Genomic DNA, 19,953 nt, shown 5'->3' with positions numbered 1-19,953 from the left:
TGGGAAACCCGATCTAATAATAGAACGTATAAAAGAAGACGGAACGGCTGTTTAAGTCACTAGCGTGGGCCGGCTGCCTGCTTGTCACTAGAGAGGAAGACTGTGGTACTGTCACTCGATGAATCTTCTCATCAGGAGAGGTATTTCCCAGGGAGTTCGGCGACAGTTATACATGTACATGTAGGGCCTACATGCATGGAAGATCCTGAAGTAGACAATTTTCGCTTCTGATCCGAGTCTTCGTTAAGGTCCTGTCTCCATATACGCCATGGCGTTTAACGACGTCAGTGCGATGACGGCCAAGATAACAGCAGCCATGGTTCTGTTCTTCCTTGTGTTTCTGTGTAGCTGGCTCCCCGGAAGAATGATCACTTTCCTCCACCGTGGACTGGATAACTCTCTGGACCAGCAGCGCCTTCAGCAAGTCCTGACGGGCATGAACTGTTTCGCCGGCGGCGTGTTTCTAGCTACCTGCCTTCTGGATCTCCTGCCAGAGTTTCGTGCATTAATTACCGGCGCCAAGGGACGGACAGGCAGTACGGATGGTGTGGATTTCTCGGTGTCAGACACTCGTACGTTTGCATACCGCCAAAGGCGACTGATGATTCCCAAACTGTCACCATCGAAAGACCATGAAATAATCAACACGTGTGAAGAACGGCAGTTCCTATACGACACACCGTTGAATCGTCTCAGGCGTCATTCATCTCTTAAATCAAACAGTGTCATCGATAATAATAACAATTGTATCTTGACCAACAGTGGAAACCTCGTGAAGATTCGGAAGCGAAGATCTCTCGATCTGAGTGTCATTATTTTACTCCTTGTCTTATCAGCCCACTGTATCTTCGACGGTCTCACTGTTGGTTTCCATCCTCGGCCTCCTACACCACAAGCGCTAGAAGTTACAATTGCGGTTGCCATCCACAAATGCGTCTTCGCTTTTAGTCTTGGTGTACAGTACGCACAGAGTAGTCAAATGTCAACGGGACTCAACCGCAGCATTCTCTGTTACTCAGCCGCATCACCCATTGGAATCTTCACTGCCTTTGTGTTTGACAACTTGTCAAACTTGCCGGCGATGTTGGGCAGCGTGGTACCGGCCATTGCAACGGGGACTCTTGCATTCAAAATCTTCTTGGACATTTCGCCTGCAACTTGCCAGACATAACACACTTACTCTTTTACTCGAGATTGAGGAACATGTTGGAGGCCATACACTCAGTTGACTGTAATAATTTCACCAGATTACCAGTAATATTACTTTAAAGGGCCCGTGACATGGAATTTTTCTTGGGAACGTATTTAATGCAACTTTCTACGTAAATGTATGAAAACTATTTGGCATCTATTTTTGGTTATTTTAATTGAAATGTGTACTTTTTTAAACATTTATTATTGTTCATGCTTTTCCTGACAAATGAGGGAACTGTTGCCGTGATGTCATTTCAGGAAGACACAGTTCAGTCTAGGGGTTTTCTTTTCAAATTGTGAATCCAAAATTTGCTCACTGAAAACATGTGAGAATGCTCACGGGCTTGCTGTCATCTACTGGAACATCAACGAATCACCAAAAACAAATTACCACTTCAAAACATCCAAGATTAGTTTTGGTGCTGAGATAGCTGTATTAAAGACTGAGGTTTCTGCCTGGAATGATATCACACTTGTGCTTATGAATATGGAAATTTACTAAGCATAATAACCTAAGAAGCACCAAAATGCTCTTAGAATGGCAAATGAAAATTGACAATGAAGTTTAATGATACACAAATGCATTTTCAAAGATTGCTTCAAAACAATTCATTACATGAACCCTACCCAACTGAGGCGTTACTGCCTCGGTGGAATGGTCCTTTCGGGACCAGGAGCTTATTTTGTTTTGTGACAACTTGTAAAATTCGAGCACATGGGCCTATTTCAAAACGTCATTTATGCTTTAAATTATGCACTTTGGAATTCGTACATTTCATGATATTAGCTTTCGAAGGAAATTCGACCAGAGGCAACAGATGGGAGTCCCCGTATATTTTCAGAGCTTACCTTGCACACGGATAAGAATACTGCATTTTTAATGGTATTACATTAATAAGAACCATTTAAAGAGAATTGACATTGTTATTAAGAACAAATCGAATATTCCCTGAAGTTTTTAACGATATTTAACAGTAAAACCGAGAACACAATTCGTAAATAATGGTGTAATTCAGTGATTTATTTATAAGGACGTTAGCATGTTTTCAATAGCTTACTAATGTATAATCGGCGCGTTACATGTACATGTGCGTCCCTAACACTGCAGACACATTTAAGGCAAGATGAGCGCCCTACAAAAGCTTGTCGGCATGAAAATTGGTGTTGAAACCCTGCAGTGACTCGCAAACAGTGTTTATCGGATTACCATTACGAACGCCTAAGTAATTAGTGCGTGTGGAGATATGGGCGAATATTAAAATGGCAGGCAAAACGCCGAATAATTAGAAGGGAAATACATGTACATTGTGTAATCATTTTGCGAAAATATAAAGGGTTTCGATCCAACTCGGACCCAAACCAAGTCGGACCCAAGCCAACTCGGACCCATGCCAACTCGGACCCACTACCAACTCGGACCCACGCCAACTCGGACCCACTACCAACTCGGATCCACAACCAACTCGGACCCACTACCAACTCGGACCCATGCATGACCAACTCGGACCCATCGTTTACAATCATTTGACAGCGTTTTCAATCATTCGACAATTTCATAAAGTTTGTCCACTTATCATCTGTTAATACAGTTATGCTGTTAAGTATAAATTTTCATTGTAGTTGTCAGGTAAAATATCTGTATTGCAGCAGTTTGTCGTCGTAAAGCGCATTGAAATGCTATTTTGAAATGCGCTTTTAAAGTGTCATTAATTATTTATTTTTATTATTTGTTTCCATTGAAACATATTGCGCTTTAACCAAAAGTAATTAAAATTAAAGTTTAACCAATTATTCATTTTCATATTTTACATCGTTCACGCCATCTTGCTCAATTTAACATTTCATTTTTAATTCAAACCACATAAATTCAAAACAGATCTTCATAGAAAAATAAAATTGGAAAGTATGACATTGAAACATAAACACTTTCAAACATGACATTATTAATTCAATAAATATAAGTAAACATTTTAAGTCATTAAATAAAATAAATAAGGTATAAAAACGAAGTCTATTCTAATCTCTTCATGTACATGTATTAAAAAAAAAAAATAACCACATAAACACCATTGCATACACTGCAAGAAAAACGAAGGTTCCATATTGAACAAAAAAGGTTAATCAAAAAAGTGTAAAAAGTTACACAGATTCGTAAAAAAACCACAAAATTCAAAGCCAGCATGTGAACTAAAAAAAGATTAACTTATTAAAAACCCTACAATTATGAAATGTCAATCATCAAAAAGGAGTATTGGAGCTCTGGGAAGATTATCCTTCAATTAAGGCCTTACGGGTAGCTGCCTGTATGTTCGACTATGATGTTCCATTGGGGAAAAAAAGTTAATCAAAAAAGTATAAAAAGTTAAACAGATTCGTAAAAAAAAACAATTAAAAAAACTAACAATTACATGAAATGAAAGGCCTATTTCAAATTAATAACTTCCTCACTGAACAAAATTTTTGTGACATATTGAAATCCTTCATTGAGTGTGATTTAATTTGGTTTATTATTTGGCACACACACAAAAAGCAGATGAAAAAGGAAAACATTGCACATAGATATCCATTTCTTCACGTGAATGAGTAATAAGAGAGCAAAATCAATGTAGTATAATCAAACAACAAAACTAAAAGCCCCATTCTGACCAATATAATTACAAAATATCTTCACTATATAAGCACTGTAACATTAAGATGACCTATAAATATAATCTCTGAAACAAATGATTAAGTCATTGTTGGGTCCGAGTTGGTCGTGCTTGGGTCCGAGTTGGTAGTGGGTCCGAGTTGGTCTTGGGTCCGAGTTGGTAGTGGGTCCGAGTTGGCGTGGGTCCGAGTTGGCGTGGGTCCGAGTTGGCGTGGGTCCGACGGCATGGGTCCGACTTGGTTTGGGTCCGAGTTGACCTGATGCCATATAAAGTACATGTGGGCCTACATCTTCCAACGTCATTAGCGGACATAAGACGATGACCCCGCCCACAGACTGCAGTAATCACCTCAGGATATTCAAGGAAAACTTTTAGGAAATGGGAGGGGGTTTGCCAAATGCGTATAGCAAAGGGGCGTGGGGCAGCAGCGTAGCCAGGGTTCTCATGGGGGGGGGGGTGGGGGGCTGGGGGCAACCGACATCATGGTCAATGTCACACCATAGTTGGCGCTATTCAACGGGACGTTAAAATCCACTCGCGAAAATCTGGGCTTTCGTGAAAAATAAATAGAAAACGTGAAAAAGGTACTTGTTGGCGAGTTGTACCAAACCCGCTGATTAAGGTAACTTATACAACTGTGCTTTTCTCCGGTTGCCAACTTTCCGGGGGGGGGGGGGGAGAGAGCCAACGGAAGCCGTAGACTCCCAAAAAACGAACCCAATTTTATTTTGTGAATGACGTCGCAAAAAAGGGAGCCACTGCGTACACCACCATCTTTTCCATACAAAAAGGTTAAAATGGTCAGAAACTGCCTCAGATAGCACCTCAAAGCATAGAGCAAGGAATGCTCAGAGCATCTACAATCCAAAAACATTTTGGGCACTTAAGCTGGGCCTCGAACACCACGCGTAAATAATGTTGGACCCTTTTGGGGAGGCCAACAATTGTTTTTTTTCCGCCTCCCCCAAAATTTGTGTTTTCGATCCGCCCTTGGGGCGACGATTTATTTTTTTTATGGGGGACGTGCGCCTCCCCCCGCCCCCGCCCCCAGCTATGCACGCACCCCCCGTAAAAACAAAATCGTCGGCCTCATCATGATCACTGGCTGGAAAGTTGTTAGTCCTATAAGTGACCATAAGTACCGAAGGCACCCTCTGCTGGTAGCAGAGGGTGCCTGCGATGCTTTCTCTCCTGCATTGTAAGGCAATTCGAGTACAAATTAGAAACAATAGCATAATTCCATTTAATATTTTTTAGCCCCATTTAACTCGTCAGCGGCGCGGCCTGAGCATGAACAGGGGTTTTGCAGTGAACATGCAGTGAATTGCCCAAAACTTACTGTCCCGAGACGTTTTTCACATACCATTTTCAAAACAATGGAACTCAGCAATCCATGAATTGAGGAATGCATCCAAGATATCAATGGAAAGCTTACTACCCATAGTTCACGATAAAACCATAACAATGGTCATTAAGTTCATAGTTTGTTCGTATTATCCCTTTGTTGTTTTTCGGATTACCTTTTTGTCTTGGGGGCGTGCGACGCCCTGTATATAGGGCCCGACACAATTGAGGTTTTTGGCCAGCAGCGGCAGAAAGCTTGAAAGAGAGAAAGAGGGGATCAGAACTTTACACCCCCCCCCCATCCTCCCGAAATAAAATTAAAAAAAACCGGAAAATTTCCAAACAACCCTCGAAGCGGTCGCGTCGACTCATTGATGTACAACAATAGCGCCCTCTATGCTGCCGTGAGTGAAAATCCAATATGGCGCTGTCCATGGCCATGTATAGTACTCAGCACTCGTAATACATCGCGATACAGATAATATTTGAAAACGTACCGATAGTTAATTTGAAGATCCGTAGATGCTGTTATGTAAACGAAGCAATCATGAATGCACCTTTATTGAGAACATTGATTTTGCGATTGGCGAAAATAAGCAGTAGACCTAACGTTAGAATCCGACCGACTTCCTCGGCATGTTCGGCCATGTCGGCGGCATGTCCAACATGTGTGACATATTATAAGAATCCACAACAAGCACGTTCAAGTTGCTTATACCTTACTTCTCAGACAAGTGGTACCAGCATTACCAGCCACTCATTCTTTTCCAAAAAGGTAAAATTGTAATGACCAAAGTACTAGTGCTGTCCATTTACAAATAATTTGGTAGGCTGATTCGATTACGCAAACTGCCTTGCTCTATAATGATTTGACGAAAAGACTGTTGCATCCTGACTCCACTTTTTTTCATCATGGGCCTACATGTATATCATTTTCATGAAAGTCACTGGAACAGACAAATCTCCATGGAGATGAATTATTCCGCAATTAATTGTTTTATACTGTAATTGTAGTCCAAGTAGGCCTAACTAGGACTCTACGAATTGCCTTTTTTAACATTTGGACATGGTCCTAGTTACTCGGACTACAATTACAGTACTAATTGAGTTACTAATAAATTGTTTTGACCATTTTCACTCGTACACCCAATCAAAATCTTCAGATTTCACCCCCAAAACAGTCTTCAAACTGTCTTATGCGCCCCTGTAGGCTTCAGTGGGAATTGGAAATACAAATGGTGGTGCCCACTGGTGGTTATGTTTACATACCTTTGGGAAGAAAAGAGAAAATTCACCTTCAATTCGGGAAACATCCTTGTCACAAACGCCTTGTTTGAGGCTGCCACTTTGAATTCAGGAAAAGTAGACTTGTGCATGGCTCTGGCTAGACTGTTTCCTGGCAAGCATCAGACAGAGAGACCAATCACAGGGCACTTTGATTGGTCACCTGGATTGGTGACCAATCGAAGTGCCCTGTGATTGGTCAGGTGATTGGCACTCCACTCAGTTGAGCTAGTGTATGGGCATATTTTTTTTATAGTTTGAATATTCGGACCGGTAAAAAGCTCGAAATATTTAGTTGATGACCGAATATTTAAATATTCGGGACAGCCCTAGACCCAAAAACTTTTTCAGGTTAGATTTGACTCGGCTGACAGTATTTATATACTCATAGGCCCGCATGGGTCCCTACCAGTACTGGAGCCTCTGTATCCTAGACCTTTTTACAGCCATCTTTGGAAAAATGGCTGGAAAAAAACGCCATCTCAGGTTGTGAAATATTACATGTATATGAAGTGTCTTGTATTTTTAATTCTGGAAAAAATATTTCCATATTAAGACCTTGGACATCATGATCAAGACCAAGACAGACTCATTAAAAGTTTGAGACAAGTGAAGACAGATCACAATTGGATGATGAGACAGGTCCCAAAATAGAGACTGGTCACTTATGTCTTGAGACACCTGTGAACAATTTGAAGATATTTTGCCTATAAGGGAAAATTTGCATTTTTTTTGTCTTTAAGTTATAGACGATATATAAAGGACACACACTTACAAGGTGCATGTACATGTACCTACACAGGAAAATAAAGTTGGGCGTTCCAAGATAACTAGTTTCTGTGAAATTTCATGAGAAAAGGTTGAGACAAAACATTATTAAAATTTAAACAAGACATCTGGAACACCCAGTTGTATAAACCAATGATCTTTGCCTTTGAGAAAGATCCTGCTAGGGTCAAAATATCAGGCCTTGTATCTTTCATTTCTGTGTATATCGATATGGTAGATGACTTACCGGTACTTAACTTTTTGTTTGCTCATAATATTTATAGAAAAGACCGCACTGCTTTGAGATAGGATCTGTAGGTCTTCACAGCAAAAACCTCCTTGGGCCAGAGTGTTGCCGCCATTTCACAAACACCGTAAATGGGTAAGATTGTGCTGCATGTACTATATATTGTTGTAAATGTACCTTGCATGTCCTCTAGCAGTGTTCTAGTTGAGTATTTTTATCGGAATACAAAGTACTGTCGAGTATGAAGCTATCAAGTAACACATGCATCTGAGCTCCTACAGGTACCCTGGTACTTCGAGTACAAGTTTTGTGAAACCAAGTATGAATACTTGGACCTCCGAGTATGTCAGTATATGAATAATTGATTTTCCCCCGAGTCCTTATATAATTGAGTACGTGTCATTATGACAAACCACTATCACCCACTAACAGCTAGAAACAACATCTTGGGATTTTTGTAAAATCTCCCCCCCCCCAAAAAAAGGGGGAAACTACAATGTAGTGTGCATGTGCTACTGCTGCAGGCCATTACGGTCCATTTTCAGTTGCCCACTTATTACTACATACCACAAAGAAGCTGCCATGAATTTGCAAGCAAGTTTTGCTTCATCTTGTATGCTACCGGATGAAATTTAAGAGCTTGTTTCGGAGTAAATATAAAAGGTTTAGAATGCGTGCTATATCTATTAGGCAAAATAGGTGTGCATGCCACACCCGCTACAAACTGCCCAAGTTGATGTTGCTAGTGGTTTGTGAGTGATAATGGTTCATTGTGATAATGCCCTCTCACGGTGGCGGGTTAGGGTTATCGTGAATCCAATATACACAACAATGTCTTGGAACAAGTCTAGGACTTACTGTGGTTGCCTTGACTTTGAATGTTGAAACAGGTCGCTAGACTCCTTGACCTTTGAGACCATGGTGGAGGACATGTTGGAGAGTCTGTTGGACTTCTTTGAGCAGCTTGGAGATGAAGAGAATGTGCACACTGACTTTGATGTCACATATTCGGTATCATATTTTAATTAATTTTAATTTTTAATTTGAACTTATTTTCAGCAGTTTTCATATGCTTAAATGTTTTTTAATTGTTTGAATTCAATTTTTGAATTATTGTATGTACATATCAAGAGGGTTCTGCTTTATGTTAAAAATGATCACTGTGTTCTTTATGGCTTGGTATGTTTTAAGCATGGACAAATGATGGAGCTATAAACACATCTCCATGGTTTAAGTGATAATACAATTATTTTATTCTGATGATGCAGTCGGGTGTTTTGACCGTGCACTTTGGGCCTAACCACGGCACCTATGTCATCAACAAGCAGACACCCAACAAGCAAATATGGCTGTCCTCTCCAACAAGGTTTGTTTCTTATTTCTCATCACTGAGTGTACATGCATATATCCTGCAATGTAGCAAAAAACTAATTGTCGGGCTGAACAGCCTCAGAACTTAAAAGCAGGATAGGTTTGATCATGCTGATTTAAGTAAACAATGAAAGAGCAGTCATCTGCATTGCATATTTTACTTCCTTTATACACATTTTCAACATAAATCTCTATTTTCCTTCAAAATGGACATCGCCGTTTGAATTTGTTTTTCAGAATTAAGTAATAACTTGTCAAATGATTTTGATGTGTCATTTTTTTGTAAAATGAAAGTATTTTTCAGTAAATTGTTGGTATGTCTTTTTGCAGTGGTCCCAAGAGGTATGACTTGATGGGCAATGACTGGGTGTACTCCCATGATGGTGTGCCAATGCTCCGCCTACTATCTGAAGAAATCTCCACAATACTTGGTAAAAGCGTCAACTTATACAAAGTGATCAAGCTGAAAGAGACGTGACACGGCCTTTTATTGTAATTTATTAAATAACATTTGGAGGAATGTATACACAACATTCTTACATGTATATGTGATTTGTTTTTAATACCATATTTCAAGTTGTTCAAATACAGTCCATTTCTGTTACAATATGTAGGTATACAGCCATGAATTTAGGAAAAAAACCAAGGAAATTCCAAACCACACAAGACTTTGTACAGTGTTTTTCAGTTTGTAGCGACATTCATGAGAAGTAAAAAAAACGAGGAAATCAGCAGGTCTGAGGAAAAGTTGCATGCCTGTGTATGAGATATGAGTTGTGAACCCGGACTTTTCTAGTTTACCCAACACTCATGATCCCTTGTTATATTGTAGTCAAGTCAGCGTGGTGGTGAAACTATTATAAGCATGGTAGAAAAGTGTAGCACAAATTGGACTCTGTGAAGGTACAATGTACTGTAGATGGCCCTTGTAGTCTACCGACAACAGACCAATGAGGGACATATACAATACATTGTACACATACGTTTAACCCTAACGTACATGTACCTAAACCCATCAAAATCCACACCCCTGTTTTGGAGGATTTCGGCGGAATCAGGATACCTCTATATTGAAAAAGTTGGGGGATTTTGATGGATTTAGGATTCAGGATACCTCCATATTGAGCAGTTGGGGGACTTAGATGGATTGATGGACTCCCGGCTAACTGTTGGATTCTGATGGACTCACTGGCTACCAACATTTTTGCATGGCATTGGCGGATTCATGGTACTTTTTAGTAAGAATACTTAAGGGGTTAGGGTTAATGTGTGCACGACACAAAAGGGCATATACATGTGGATTATTGTACATTTCAATATTCACAAATCTCAGTCACAAAGTCAGTCATAAATAGTCTACATATCTACTAACATAGTTCCGAGTCCATACATAGGTGTTTCTTCAAAGGCAAAGGGAATATTGATTTTGATTGTAAGGAAGTTTCTTTTTCAAAGGAATGTGAGCATGGTTTCTTTTTGTCTAAACTCAAGTGTTCCAAGCCAGTGTAACAAGTTGTTCATTCAATAAAAGGAAGTAGACTGGAACAATTTTATTTTTAATTGCATGAAATACATTTTATTTTGTTTGACCACCAAATTTAACATACTTGATAACTTCTGTGTAATGTGTGTCCAGCCCCCCCTTAATTGTTATCCTACTACACATAAGCCCAGCATAGTGTGGGCCTTTTAGAACAGCGCAATACCCAGACCGTATCATATGGAATAATATCCAACTGTTGTTGCAATAGATTGACCAATTAGGATCAAGGATTCAAGTTCACTTGAAGATACAGAAAGTGGTATGATTGGCCTCGTCCATCCTCCTTGGCATAAGTCATTGGCCCTTGTGTGATGTCCTTGGAGTGTCTTACTATCTTCTGAATGAGGTAGAAACGTTGACATAGGCACTGGCCATTGTAAGTCACTCTGGCAACAATCAACAATTTGTTGATTGTTGCCAGAGTGACTTACAGTCAATTTCTCTGAGAACGATTTAAAGTCCCTTTTTGAACTACTATGTTACACTACCTTAGCCACTGGACAGAACCTGTCCAATGCAGGTATGGAACGAGTATCGTTCTTGTTGAGTTACTGTATTACATCATCTTAGCCACTGGACAGAATAAGAGACAGCTCTTTTGAGAAATTCTTAGGTTTACATCATCTCTGCCTCCGTCACTAAAATAAATATTGCTTTATAAAAAATATACCCCATCTTGCCCTGGTCAGACTGCCCCAGAATCTTTAAAGACAACAATTTCAGGACAATTTCATGAAAGTCAGTCACCAAACATACTCTCTTATTTCTTTTGGAATGCTGATACAATCTACATTAGCTCACAAACTTCAACCTAAACCTATCAAACTTTTGAAGTGCTTCTAAAGTGAAAAGTAGGAGGGTGCACATCGGCTGCACCCCCCCCCCCTCTGAATCCGCTGCTGATATACAAAAAAACCGTGTCTTTTCAGCTGCAGTGTATTGGATAGTGAAGTACTTTCTGCATCAGAATCATCAGTTAGTGAATGGATTATAGCCATTCTCTCTGGCTATCCTCAGAGTGCAGAACACGTCATCTGGCTCAGGAAACTTGTCCCAGTCCCACCACTCCCAACCTGAAAGAAGACATAAAGTTTGGTCAACTGTGTAGGAATATTGCATAATACATCAAGGTCTGCAATGTCAAACATTTAAAGCTACAGTCCATCATTTGCAGCTTTCCAAAAAGTAAGATAAAATAATTGTTGAAAAGCTTACTCAGTTTAAAGATACATGTAGTAATGGGACTAAACTCCCTGTGAAATGTTTCTTTCTGGCAAGCTGTCTTTTTGAAGAAAACAATGAAAGAAGGCCATTTCCAACGATGCATCTAAAGATTGATCGGCTAGTGAGGAAAGTTGAGAAGATGACGGGGTTGTGCTTGCAGTCGGTGGACTCTGTACCGGGAGCGAGTGAATGGTACCCACTGTGCGCTGAGCTTGCAGGTCATATTACTCCTAGAAGTGGAAGAATGAGACTGCCGGCTGCTCGCACCTATCGCCATCTTCACTCTTTTATCCCAATGGGAATTACATTCTTTAATGCCATTTTAAAGGATGAATTTGCTTTATACATGTATACTTGGTACATTTTTTAAAATTTTAATTTGCCACATGTGAAATGAATTAGATATGCCATTTGTGAGGAATATAAAAAGGGACGATTCATGTCATTGTCAACCAACCTTCACATTTATTGGGTTCCATATTTATAGGTTCCTTCTGCTGTGTGGGGTCTATCTCTCCTTTCATGAATATCACAACACAGTGGAAGTTATCCTCTTCGATGACAGCATTGATAACTGTGTCAAAGGTCACTCTAGTAATGGTCAGCCCTGTTTCTTCAAGGGTCTCACGAACTGCGCATTCCTCCCAAGTCTCTCTGATAAAAGAAACCCAAATAATGCATTTATCAGAACAAACTCATCAGAACTGACAATTCAAGTCCATTGCCAGCTACGCGGATACTGAGTGGGGGTCCCCTTGAGAACAAAGCAACACAAAATGAATGGGAGTTGCTGAAAAAACTTTTAAGTCCAAACCAACTACCCTGTTGCCAGCTACGCGGATACGGAGTGGGAGTGCAGTGGAGCATGACACATAGTACACACATGTAGCGCTGAGAAGGTTTATTGAGGGCAATCAACCGTGATTCAATAGCCGGCTACGAGGTGGATAGATCGAGTGGCGGGGTATTCTGCAATTGTGCCGTAAATGTGATTTTTGAGCAATAAAAAACATTTTGACTCTAGTCTAATTTGATCCAAACAAAACAGGGGCCGGAAAGAATGTTGCAACCTGCTTTTCACGCCACTTTTTTCTTCATATAGCCTATATCATCTCAATGAAGGTCATTCGTTGCAAAAATGATGATAAAACATGAATCTGGGACTCAGAAATATTTCCAATGTTAGGAAATACTTAGCTCCATAGACTTTGTACACAAGCGCGGAAGTGGCGCAGGTTGCAACATTTTTTTCCCCAGGGGCCCTACACTACACGATCGCCAGAAAAGGACCGCGTAGCTTAAGGGAGTCCGAGTAACTTGGACCCAACTTATCGCCTTTTTAACATTCGTACATGGTCTGGCGATAGTAGTATATGCCGAGCAACACAATTCTGTCATTGACCCAGAAACCCAACACTGCCCAACAAAAACATCAGATTTCACCCTCAAAATGGCCTACAAATTACTAGATACGCCACCTGAGGTACAAGTAGACATCAATGATTTAGATGGTTGTACTGAAGTTTACTTACGATCCGAATGAAAAGTGAAATTTCCCGTTCAATTCCGAGAGCTCCCCTCGCGATCGTGAACACGTTAAATTTCCGACTCGTGTTAACGTTTGAATGATGCGATGTGGTCTTCATGCCCAGCGTACATCGGATGGTCCCCATATCCCGAGTGCGATTCCGTTACCGAGCCTGCGCGATGCATCGATTATGATAATGAGTAGACTGGATCTCGTTTGTAAACACAAGTACATCTCGAACGATAATACTATAGGGAGTCGGGAACTAGGGCAGCTTTTATGGACAGAAACCAGTTCAAGCTAGTTTCCGACTCCCTTTTATAAACGTTCGAAATGCACTTGTGTTTACAAACATGATCCAGTCTTCGCATTATCATAATCGATGCATCGCGCACGCTCGGTAACGGAATCGCACTCGGGATATATGGGGACCATCCAATGTACGCTGGGCATGAAGACCACATCGCATCGTTCAAACGTTAACACGAGTCGGAAATTTCTCGGAATTGAACGGGAAATTTCACTTTTCATTCGGATCGTAAGTAAACTTCAGTACAACCATCTAAATCATCGATGTCTACTTGTGCCTCAGGTGGCGTATCTAGTAATTTTAGGCCATTTTGAGCATGTTGAGGGTGAAATCTGATGTTTTTGTTAGGCAATGTTGGGTTTTTGGGTCAAGGACAGAATTGTGTTGCTCGGCATATACGGATTAGCTTGGATCCTACTACTATCGCCAGACCATGTCCGAATGTTAAAAAGGCGATAAGTTGGGTCCAAGTTACTCGGACTAAGGCTTAGGCCTAACTCCTTAAGTTAAGCTTTAGGCTAAAGTTTTGGAGTTTGGCACAATTGCAGAATACCCCGCCACTCGATCTATCCACCTCGTAGCTGGCTACGAGGTCACGGTTGGTTGACCTCAATAAACATTCTCAGCGCTACTTGTATGTACTATGCGTCATGCATGTTGCACTCCCACTTCGTAACCGCGTAGCCGCCAACAGGGTAGTTGGTTTGGACTTCGAATTTTTTCAGCAACCCCATTCCTTTTGTGTTGCTTCGTTCTCAAGCATATTCAAGGGGACTCCCACTCCGTATCCGCGTAGCCGCCAACAGGGTGGTTGGTTTGGACTTAAAAATTTTTGCAGCAACTCCCATTCCTTTTGTGTTGCTTCGTTCTCAAATAATGGACCCCCACTCAGTATCCGCGTAGCTGGCATGGACTTGAATTGTTTCTTTTCCAGTGATTCCAACCTCGTAGCCAGATAATGTAGGGGTGTATTTCCGAGTGGCGGGGTATTCTGCAATTACTCCTAAAGTTTAGGTGGTCTGACCGGTCTGACGACACTGAGCCCGGCCACTCAGCCGAGGTCTAAATTTTACTTTACTTACGCATATTCCAAGTGCCCCCCTGGCAGAGCATAGTACCCGTCACCAAGTATGTTCTTCCGTTTCCCTATGACCACACATTTAGGATGCAGTGGACTAGTGATGACCGCAACGACACCGACTTTCGGGCGTAGATTTTTCTCACGCTTCGGCGTTGTGGGCGCAGCCATCTTGAAACGAACATCGTCAAATCGAACACTAGGGGGCGCAATTAAATTGTCGGCAGAGTGGAAGAAGGTCAGCTGCTGCAGGGCGCGTTTGCGAAACGGGGTTAAAGCTAGAAAACGGCTCGGGCTTCGGCCCAAAAAAGGCGGCCAAAACGTTCGTACGACTTGGTACTTGATAGAAATTCCTCCTGAATTCTCCGCTAGGACGATTACCAAGCAGGCCTTCAAACTGTTTGTTGTTGCCTTTCCTTGAACCCCTAGTTTTTGGTTTCAGGATGTGAAACTATATATAGTTTGATCGGACTGCATGCATGACGGGTGATTTTGAACTTCAATATAGTGATTGTAATCTGGTGGTTGTCATGCCTCATTTGGAGGGTGTCCTAATTTAAGATTGTCAATATGTTAGTCACTGTAAATCTTGCAGCTCTCCCTTGAACTTTTTAAAGAGATGATGTGTGGTTCACTCTGATTCCAAGCAGTGCTGCAGTGGACTAGGTCGTACCGTGTGAAGCCACCTCTCTTTGATCATCATGGATTTCAAACGTGGAAATTACTCCTAATGAAGTTGGGAGCTCTTCATGCTTGATGACTGCAGTCAAGTTGTTTGCTTCTCCCATCAAAGATCGTGTTGCATGATCATTCCTAGTTAGGTAAAATCTTTGGTTTCCTCACAGGACTATACCGGTCATAGTATATTCGGCGCACCACGATTATTTACTGCCGATATATGTTTTACACTTGCTTATAAAACGCATTACCGAAGTATAGGTTTTCCCGGCTATTTTAAAACATTTTTCGTTCGAATTCACCGATTCTTATATTCAAATTCGTCCAGCAACATCGATTTAGTGCACTTCCGATGTTTAATTTCGCCTTTTAATGAGCACACGGGCGTCACGACCCGTAGTACTAGATTTCGTCTCGTCTACGCCGCCTCGTGTTCAGAAATCAATTTCGTCTAATTGATTTATATGATCTCTGAATGCTGCCACTCGGCAACAGCTTAGACGAATTTGATCTGTAATGACGAATATTCTCGACTCGGTTACTAAAGAGGGTGATCAAACTTTGAAATGGAATGGTTAATGACTAAATTGGTTTTGTTAAAAGCGTGTGACTATTTTTTGTGGACGAAATTAAATGATAGAGTTGGTGAATGTGAGTGAAAAATCTGCCGGGAAAACCTATATTAAACAGCCCATCTTTCAAGGTTATTTAGATCTTCTGGAATTGCTCTTCATCCGCAGTAGATGCTATGCATGTAGAAACGTCTGCAAACAACCTAACACCTCCTACTTCTACCGCTTTGCAGATGTCGTTAATAAACAGGAGGAATACTGAGGTCCAAGTTCCTTGGGGGACTCCACTGATTACAGGATGCCATGATGAGGATTCACCATTTACCATCACACGTTGAAGACGCGTACTAAGGGATGCCGAAATCCAAGCTTATATTTCCCCGGCTAACCCCATTAAGCTTGTGTAAGAGCTTCCGATGAGAGACATCATCAAAGGCAGTTTAGCAAAGACCCTGGCTAAATCATGTTTGGTTACAATGAGTTGGCTCTCATATGATTATCGACAAAGATCTGATGATGCTCAAGATGTTCCATAGTCTGTAATGTGTTCCAATAATTCAAGTTGCAGCAGGTTAATCAAATCTGTCTGTTATTTGCTGGGTTTGACGTGTGGTCTAGCGGTAGAGTACAGAATTCATGATCGTGCAGGTTGTGGGTTCGAGCCCCGCCGTGGCCATACCATGCGTGTTGTGCCCTTGAGTAATTAGGCGCTTTCCCTCAATTACTAGCCTCCTCTCAGGTGTTAAATGGGTACCGGCATTAATTATTCAATGCTGGTAACAGACTCGCTGTAGAGGAGGTGTGGCGAACCCCCCCCCCCCCCCCCCAGCAGCATATGAGTCTGGCCCAATCGCTAATGAAAGAGAGATGGGCACTCCGTTCCTGTGAAGACAGGTTCGTCCCCTTTACTTACTTTTTTACTTTAGCTTGATGGAGAACCTTTCTTGAATAATATGGGGGTGATATCAGCTGTTTTTCAGTCTGTTGGTAATAGCCCAGAATCAAGTGATTGTTGGATTCAAGATAAATGTAAGAATTGGTGCAATCTCAACGGCAGCATGAAGGGTTCTGGTGGGTATCTTATCTGGACCAGGTGATTTTGAGACGTTCAAATTGAAGAACTCAACTTGCTGAAATATCGGGCATGTCTGGATAAATATCATCCAACATAACTGGAGGTAAAGAACAATTTCCCTTGTTGTAAACACTTGAAAATTGATGCAAGTGCTTCTGCTTTGTCGCAATCGTCGATTGTGTTGTAATATGGGGTCACGTCAGTGGATGTGATGTATGCGATGTATGAACGGTGCATGTGATCGACATAATTCTTGATCTACTTTTTGAAGCTTTCCCAGTCCAAAGGATACAATGTACCACTTTTCTTTGCTCGAACCGACGCTCCTTTTTCCTTGTTAAGTGCAGTAGACTTGTGGTGAGCCATGGTGGTCTTGTTAGTTTTTGTTTGTGTGAAACCAAGTTGTCAATGATTCTTGCGAGACCATCCTTGAAGAAGCACAAGTTGGTTTCCGCGGAGTTGGAAGTTGGAGTGCGTTCCATAAAGTATTTCTGCAAACCAGTAGCAGCTTCCCTGGATTTATTTGTGTCAACATTCTTCCATTTCATTATTTTCCTTAGTGGCTTTATAGAATGGAGTTGTGTAACCAGGATGTAAGCAATTACAATGTAGTGATCATTGGTACCTGAATGCAATCGGACATTCTGGATAAACGTTCAAGTAGGTCTAGGATCTAAGATATATTCTATACCAAATAGATGAATCTTTCCTTGTCGTAAGTTTACCCCACCTTCTGTTCCGAGTGGCGTCAGCTATACATTTTTGAACTTCAACAATAATCACCGATTGTAAATTGCCGGTTGGATGTGTAATATTGTGACGACCTGCAGTCGTCCTTTGTATTTTCTCTACTAGTCACTCCCATTTTCCACCGGTGAAAAATGAGTGCGCCCTCTTGTGACTAGAAAGTGCAGTGATCACGCTCCACAAAACTTGCAGCCAATCAGGGATAAGGGAAGGGTCGAACAATCCAATCAGGCATTTAAGGGGGCAGGGTTTAGGACGACCAATTGTAAGCAAAGATCCTATACCGCCGTAGGCGCTATTGCAAGTGAGATAGTTAAAAGTATGTGTTGAGTTAAATAAAAGCATAACTGGTTTGGAATTGAAACTACAGACGTGTTCCGTGTCTTTCTCTCTCCCCCCCTTTCTGGTGTATTCCAATAGTGTAAGTAATAAATGCAGCACCAAGGGCGATTGGAATCAGCTCTGTCGTCACGCTACCGAATGACAGACCGGTTACAATATCATCTGGTTGCAGACTTGTATTCGAGTCACGGTGACTAAACCTCGAGTCTGAGTCCGAGTCATCTCTCCCGAGTCCGAGTCCCGAGTCATGCACAGGTCGAGTCCGAGTCACGAGTCACAAAGGTGAGTCACGAGTCCGCGTCACGAGTCACCTTTAATATTGGAAATAAATGTTGAGGCACTGCTAAAACCTCACAGTGTCAATTTTTCAATTGTTCACAGCTTGTTTCCCCTAATTTAATTAAAGAAATGGAAATTCGAACTGGAAGGAATAATCTAGTATCGAACACTATCAAGCTACGTAATATCAAGTGTGGACGCTGGGGTACATGGGATACATAGATTTTCCACATCAATATATCGCAAACAAGACATGTCGACAGCGTATGCACAGTATTTAGATGCGTTTCCGTTGCATCGTACATCGCTTGCTCAGGAGAGGACCGTCTTCAAAATAATTGGTAATTATAGTGTTGAAAAAAACCCTCTGATTTGTGGTATTTTTGGTCGAGTTCCGAGACACGCAGGTCGAGTCCGAGTCCGAGTCCGCAGGGTCGAGTCCGAGTCCGAGTCATTTCTTAGGCTCTTACTGCGTCAGTCCAACACGTCAGTGAATGACATTCTTATCTAGACTGTATTCGTTTATAATTTTTGCTTTGCGGTGGCCCTTTTAATACACCATATTGTGCAAGGCTTCGCTGTTTTGAGCGTAGCCCTATACACCTTATCATGCTCCAACCATTTCAGTCATGTTCCCTGTATCCAATAGCAGTACTGAATGATAATGTTTTTGTGCAAAAGGAACCAGACTATTTTCCCTTCCAGTTCGCTTTGGTTAGGCTACATTGATCTGAATGGGAAAAAAATCAAATGGCTGCAACATGATAATGGTCTATTAGTCCGGTAGCCAGAGGGAGGAACCGCCTTTTGTTGGATTATAATGTTTTTTGTGCATAATTATTCTAAGCTAGGAGGTCAAAGTTTTAAAGAATTTGCATGATGACACACTCTCAGGGTTGTGCAATTTGTGATATCGATTCTTCATGCTTTTATTGATATTTACAGAGGATTTATTCATAGTCAAAAGCTTACAAACACATACATATATATGCTCAGATTTATGTTTTTGTACATATTCTAAGCAAGGAGGTCATACTATTAAACTAGTATGCATGATGACACCTTCTCAGGGTTGGGCAATTTGTGATATCGATTCTTTATGTTTTTATTGATATTTATTAATACATATATGATTTATGCAGTCCAAAGTTTAATGTAGGCCTATGCTCCTTATTTCCACTTATACCTCAAAATGCCCGAACTGCACAAAGGGTCATCATGCAGAATTTGGGTAAACATGGTCTACAGAATCTGTCCAAACATGTTATATCCCCTGATGCAAGGTTCAGGTAAAAGGTGGCATTTGGCTGCCGGATTTTATCCGAAGCCTCACAGAACTGTCAGCTAGGAGTATTTCAGTTCCAGATTTGGGAACTCTTTCCTTCCTCTATAAAAGAAATGACAGATTTGAATAAGTGAAATGGGAACTTTTTCAAATACATGTATTAAAAAAGATTGCAAACTTCAACATTGTAACAATGCACCTAGCGTAGCAGGAAACATGACATGTATTATCAATTACGTGATATGTTTCACGAATGTGTTACGGAACTTGAGTTTACCAGCCTAAAATGAATGCAGGTTGTTGTACTTTAGCCGCGCGGCTAGGCGATAAGGTGTCCCTCGAAGGCCCAGCCTGTACATTAGAACGACATTTGGATTATAACTTTCGTTTTTGTTTTCAAAGTTTTCGCAAATGACGCCATCAAGCCATGCATAGC

At 41.2% G+C, this 19,953-nt stretch overlaps 3 protein-coding genes across 4 annotated transcripts; 2 read left to right on the top strand and 1 right to left on the bottom strand.

The window, feature by feature from the left end:
* The first annotated feature begins 44 nt into the window (after positions 1-44).
* LOC119738304 (zinc transporter ZIP1-like) lies at positions 45-2,456 on the top strand. The gene has a single exon (XM_038213152.1). The coding sequence runs from the start codon at positions 269-271 to the stop codon at positions 1,169-1,171; it is 903 nt and encodes a 300-aa protein (XP_038069080.1). The 5' UTR covers positions 45-268; the 3' UTR covers positions 1,172-2,456.
* A 3,089-nt stretch (positions 2,457-5,545) lies between these two features.
* Positions 5,546-10,409, top strand: LOC119738314 (frataxin, mitochondrial-like). 2 transcript variants are annotated; one of them, XM_038213171.1, is made up of 5 exons: positions 5,546-5,590; positions 7,523-7,620; positions 8,376-8,496; positions 8,754-8,851; positions 9,187-10,409. In XM_038213171.1, exons 1-5 carry the CDS (start codon positions 5,561-5,563, stop codon positions 9,332-9,334), a joined length of 495 nt encoding a protein of 164 aa, XP_038069099.1. In that variant the 5' UTR covers positions 5,546-5,560; the 3' UTR covers positions 9,335-10,409. The 2 variants fall into 2 exon arrangements, with proteins under 2 accessions (XP_038069099.1, XP_038069092.1); XM_038213164.1 differs by lacking the exon at positions 5,546-5,590 and adding an exon at positions 5,597-5,961.
* A 445-nt stretch (positions 10,410-10,854) lies between these two features.
* Positions 10,855-14,748, bottom strand: LOC119738330 (nucleotide triphosphate diphosphatase NUDT15-like). Its single transcript, XM_038213183.1, has 3 exons — positions 14,544-14,748; positions 12,081-12,277; positions 10,855-11,472 (listed from the first exon to the last, which is right to left on the bottom strand). The coding sequence occupies exons 1-3, from the start codon at positions 14,708-14,710 to the stop codon at positions 11,372-11,374; spliced, it is 465 nt and encodes a 154-aa protein (XP_038069111.1). The 5' UTR covers positions 14,711-14,748; the 3' UTR covers positions 10,855-11,371.
* Between the last annotated feature and the right edge of the window lie 5,205 nt (positions 14,749-19,953).

Source organism: Patiria miniata, unplaced genomic scaffold (genome assembly GCF_015706575.1).
Source record: "Patiria miniata isolate m_02_andy unplaced genomic scaffold, ASM1570657v1 HiC_scaffold_10, whole genome shotgun sequence".
NCBI classification, from domain to species: Eukaryota; Metazoa; Echinodermata; class Asteroidea; order Valvatida; family Asterinidae; genus Patiria; species Patiria miniata.
The sequence above is the reverse complement of the archived record's forward strand: the minus strand, read 5'-3'. Positions and strand labels throughout refer to the sequence as shown.

Bases quoted from the DNA above. Each gene is read 5' to 3' on its own strand.
- LOC119738304 (XM_038213152.1), top strand. From the start codon at position 269: ATGGCGTTTAACGACGTCAGTGCGATGACGGCCAAGATAACAGCAGCC.
- LOC119738314 (XM_038213164.1), top strand. From the start codon at position 5,734: ATGAATGCACCTTTATTGAGAACATTGATTTTGCGATTGGCGAAAATA. The intron at 8,497-8,753 runs GTATCATATTTT...CTGATGATGCAG, and splicing joins ACTTTGATGTCACATATTCG to TCGGGTGTTTTGACCGTGCA. The intron at 8,852-9,186 runs GTTTGTTTCTTA...GTCTTTTTGCAG, and splicing joins TGGCTGTCCTCTCCAACAAG to TGGTCCCAAGAGGTATGACT.
- LOC119738330 (XM_038213183.1), bottom strand. From the start codon at position 14,710: ATGGCTGCGCCCACAACGCCGAAGCGTGAGAAAAATCTACGCCCGAAA. The intron at 12,278-14,543 runs GTAAGTAAAGTA...TTCTTTTATCAG, and splicing joins GGGGGGCACTTGGAATATGC to AGAGACTTGGGAGGAATGCG. The intron at 11,473-12,080 runs GTTGGTTGACAA...GTCTTCTTTCAG, and splicing joins GGAACCCAATAAATGTGAAG to GTTGGGAGTGGTGGGACTGG.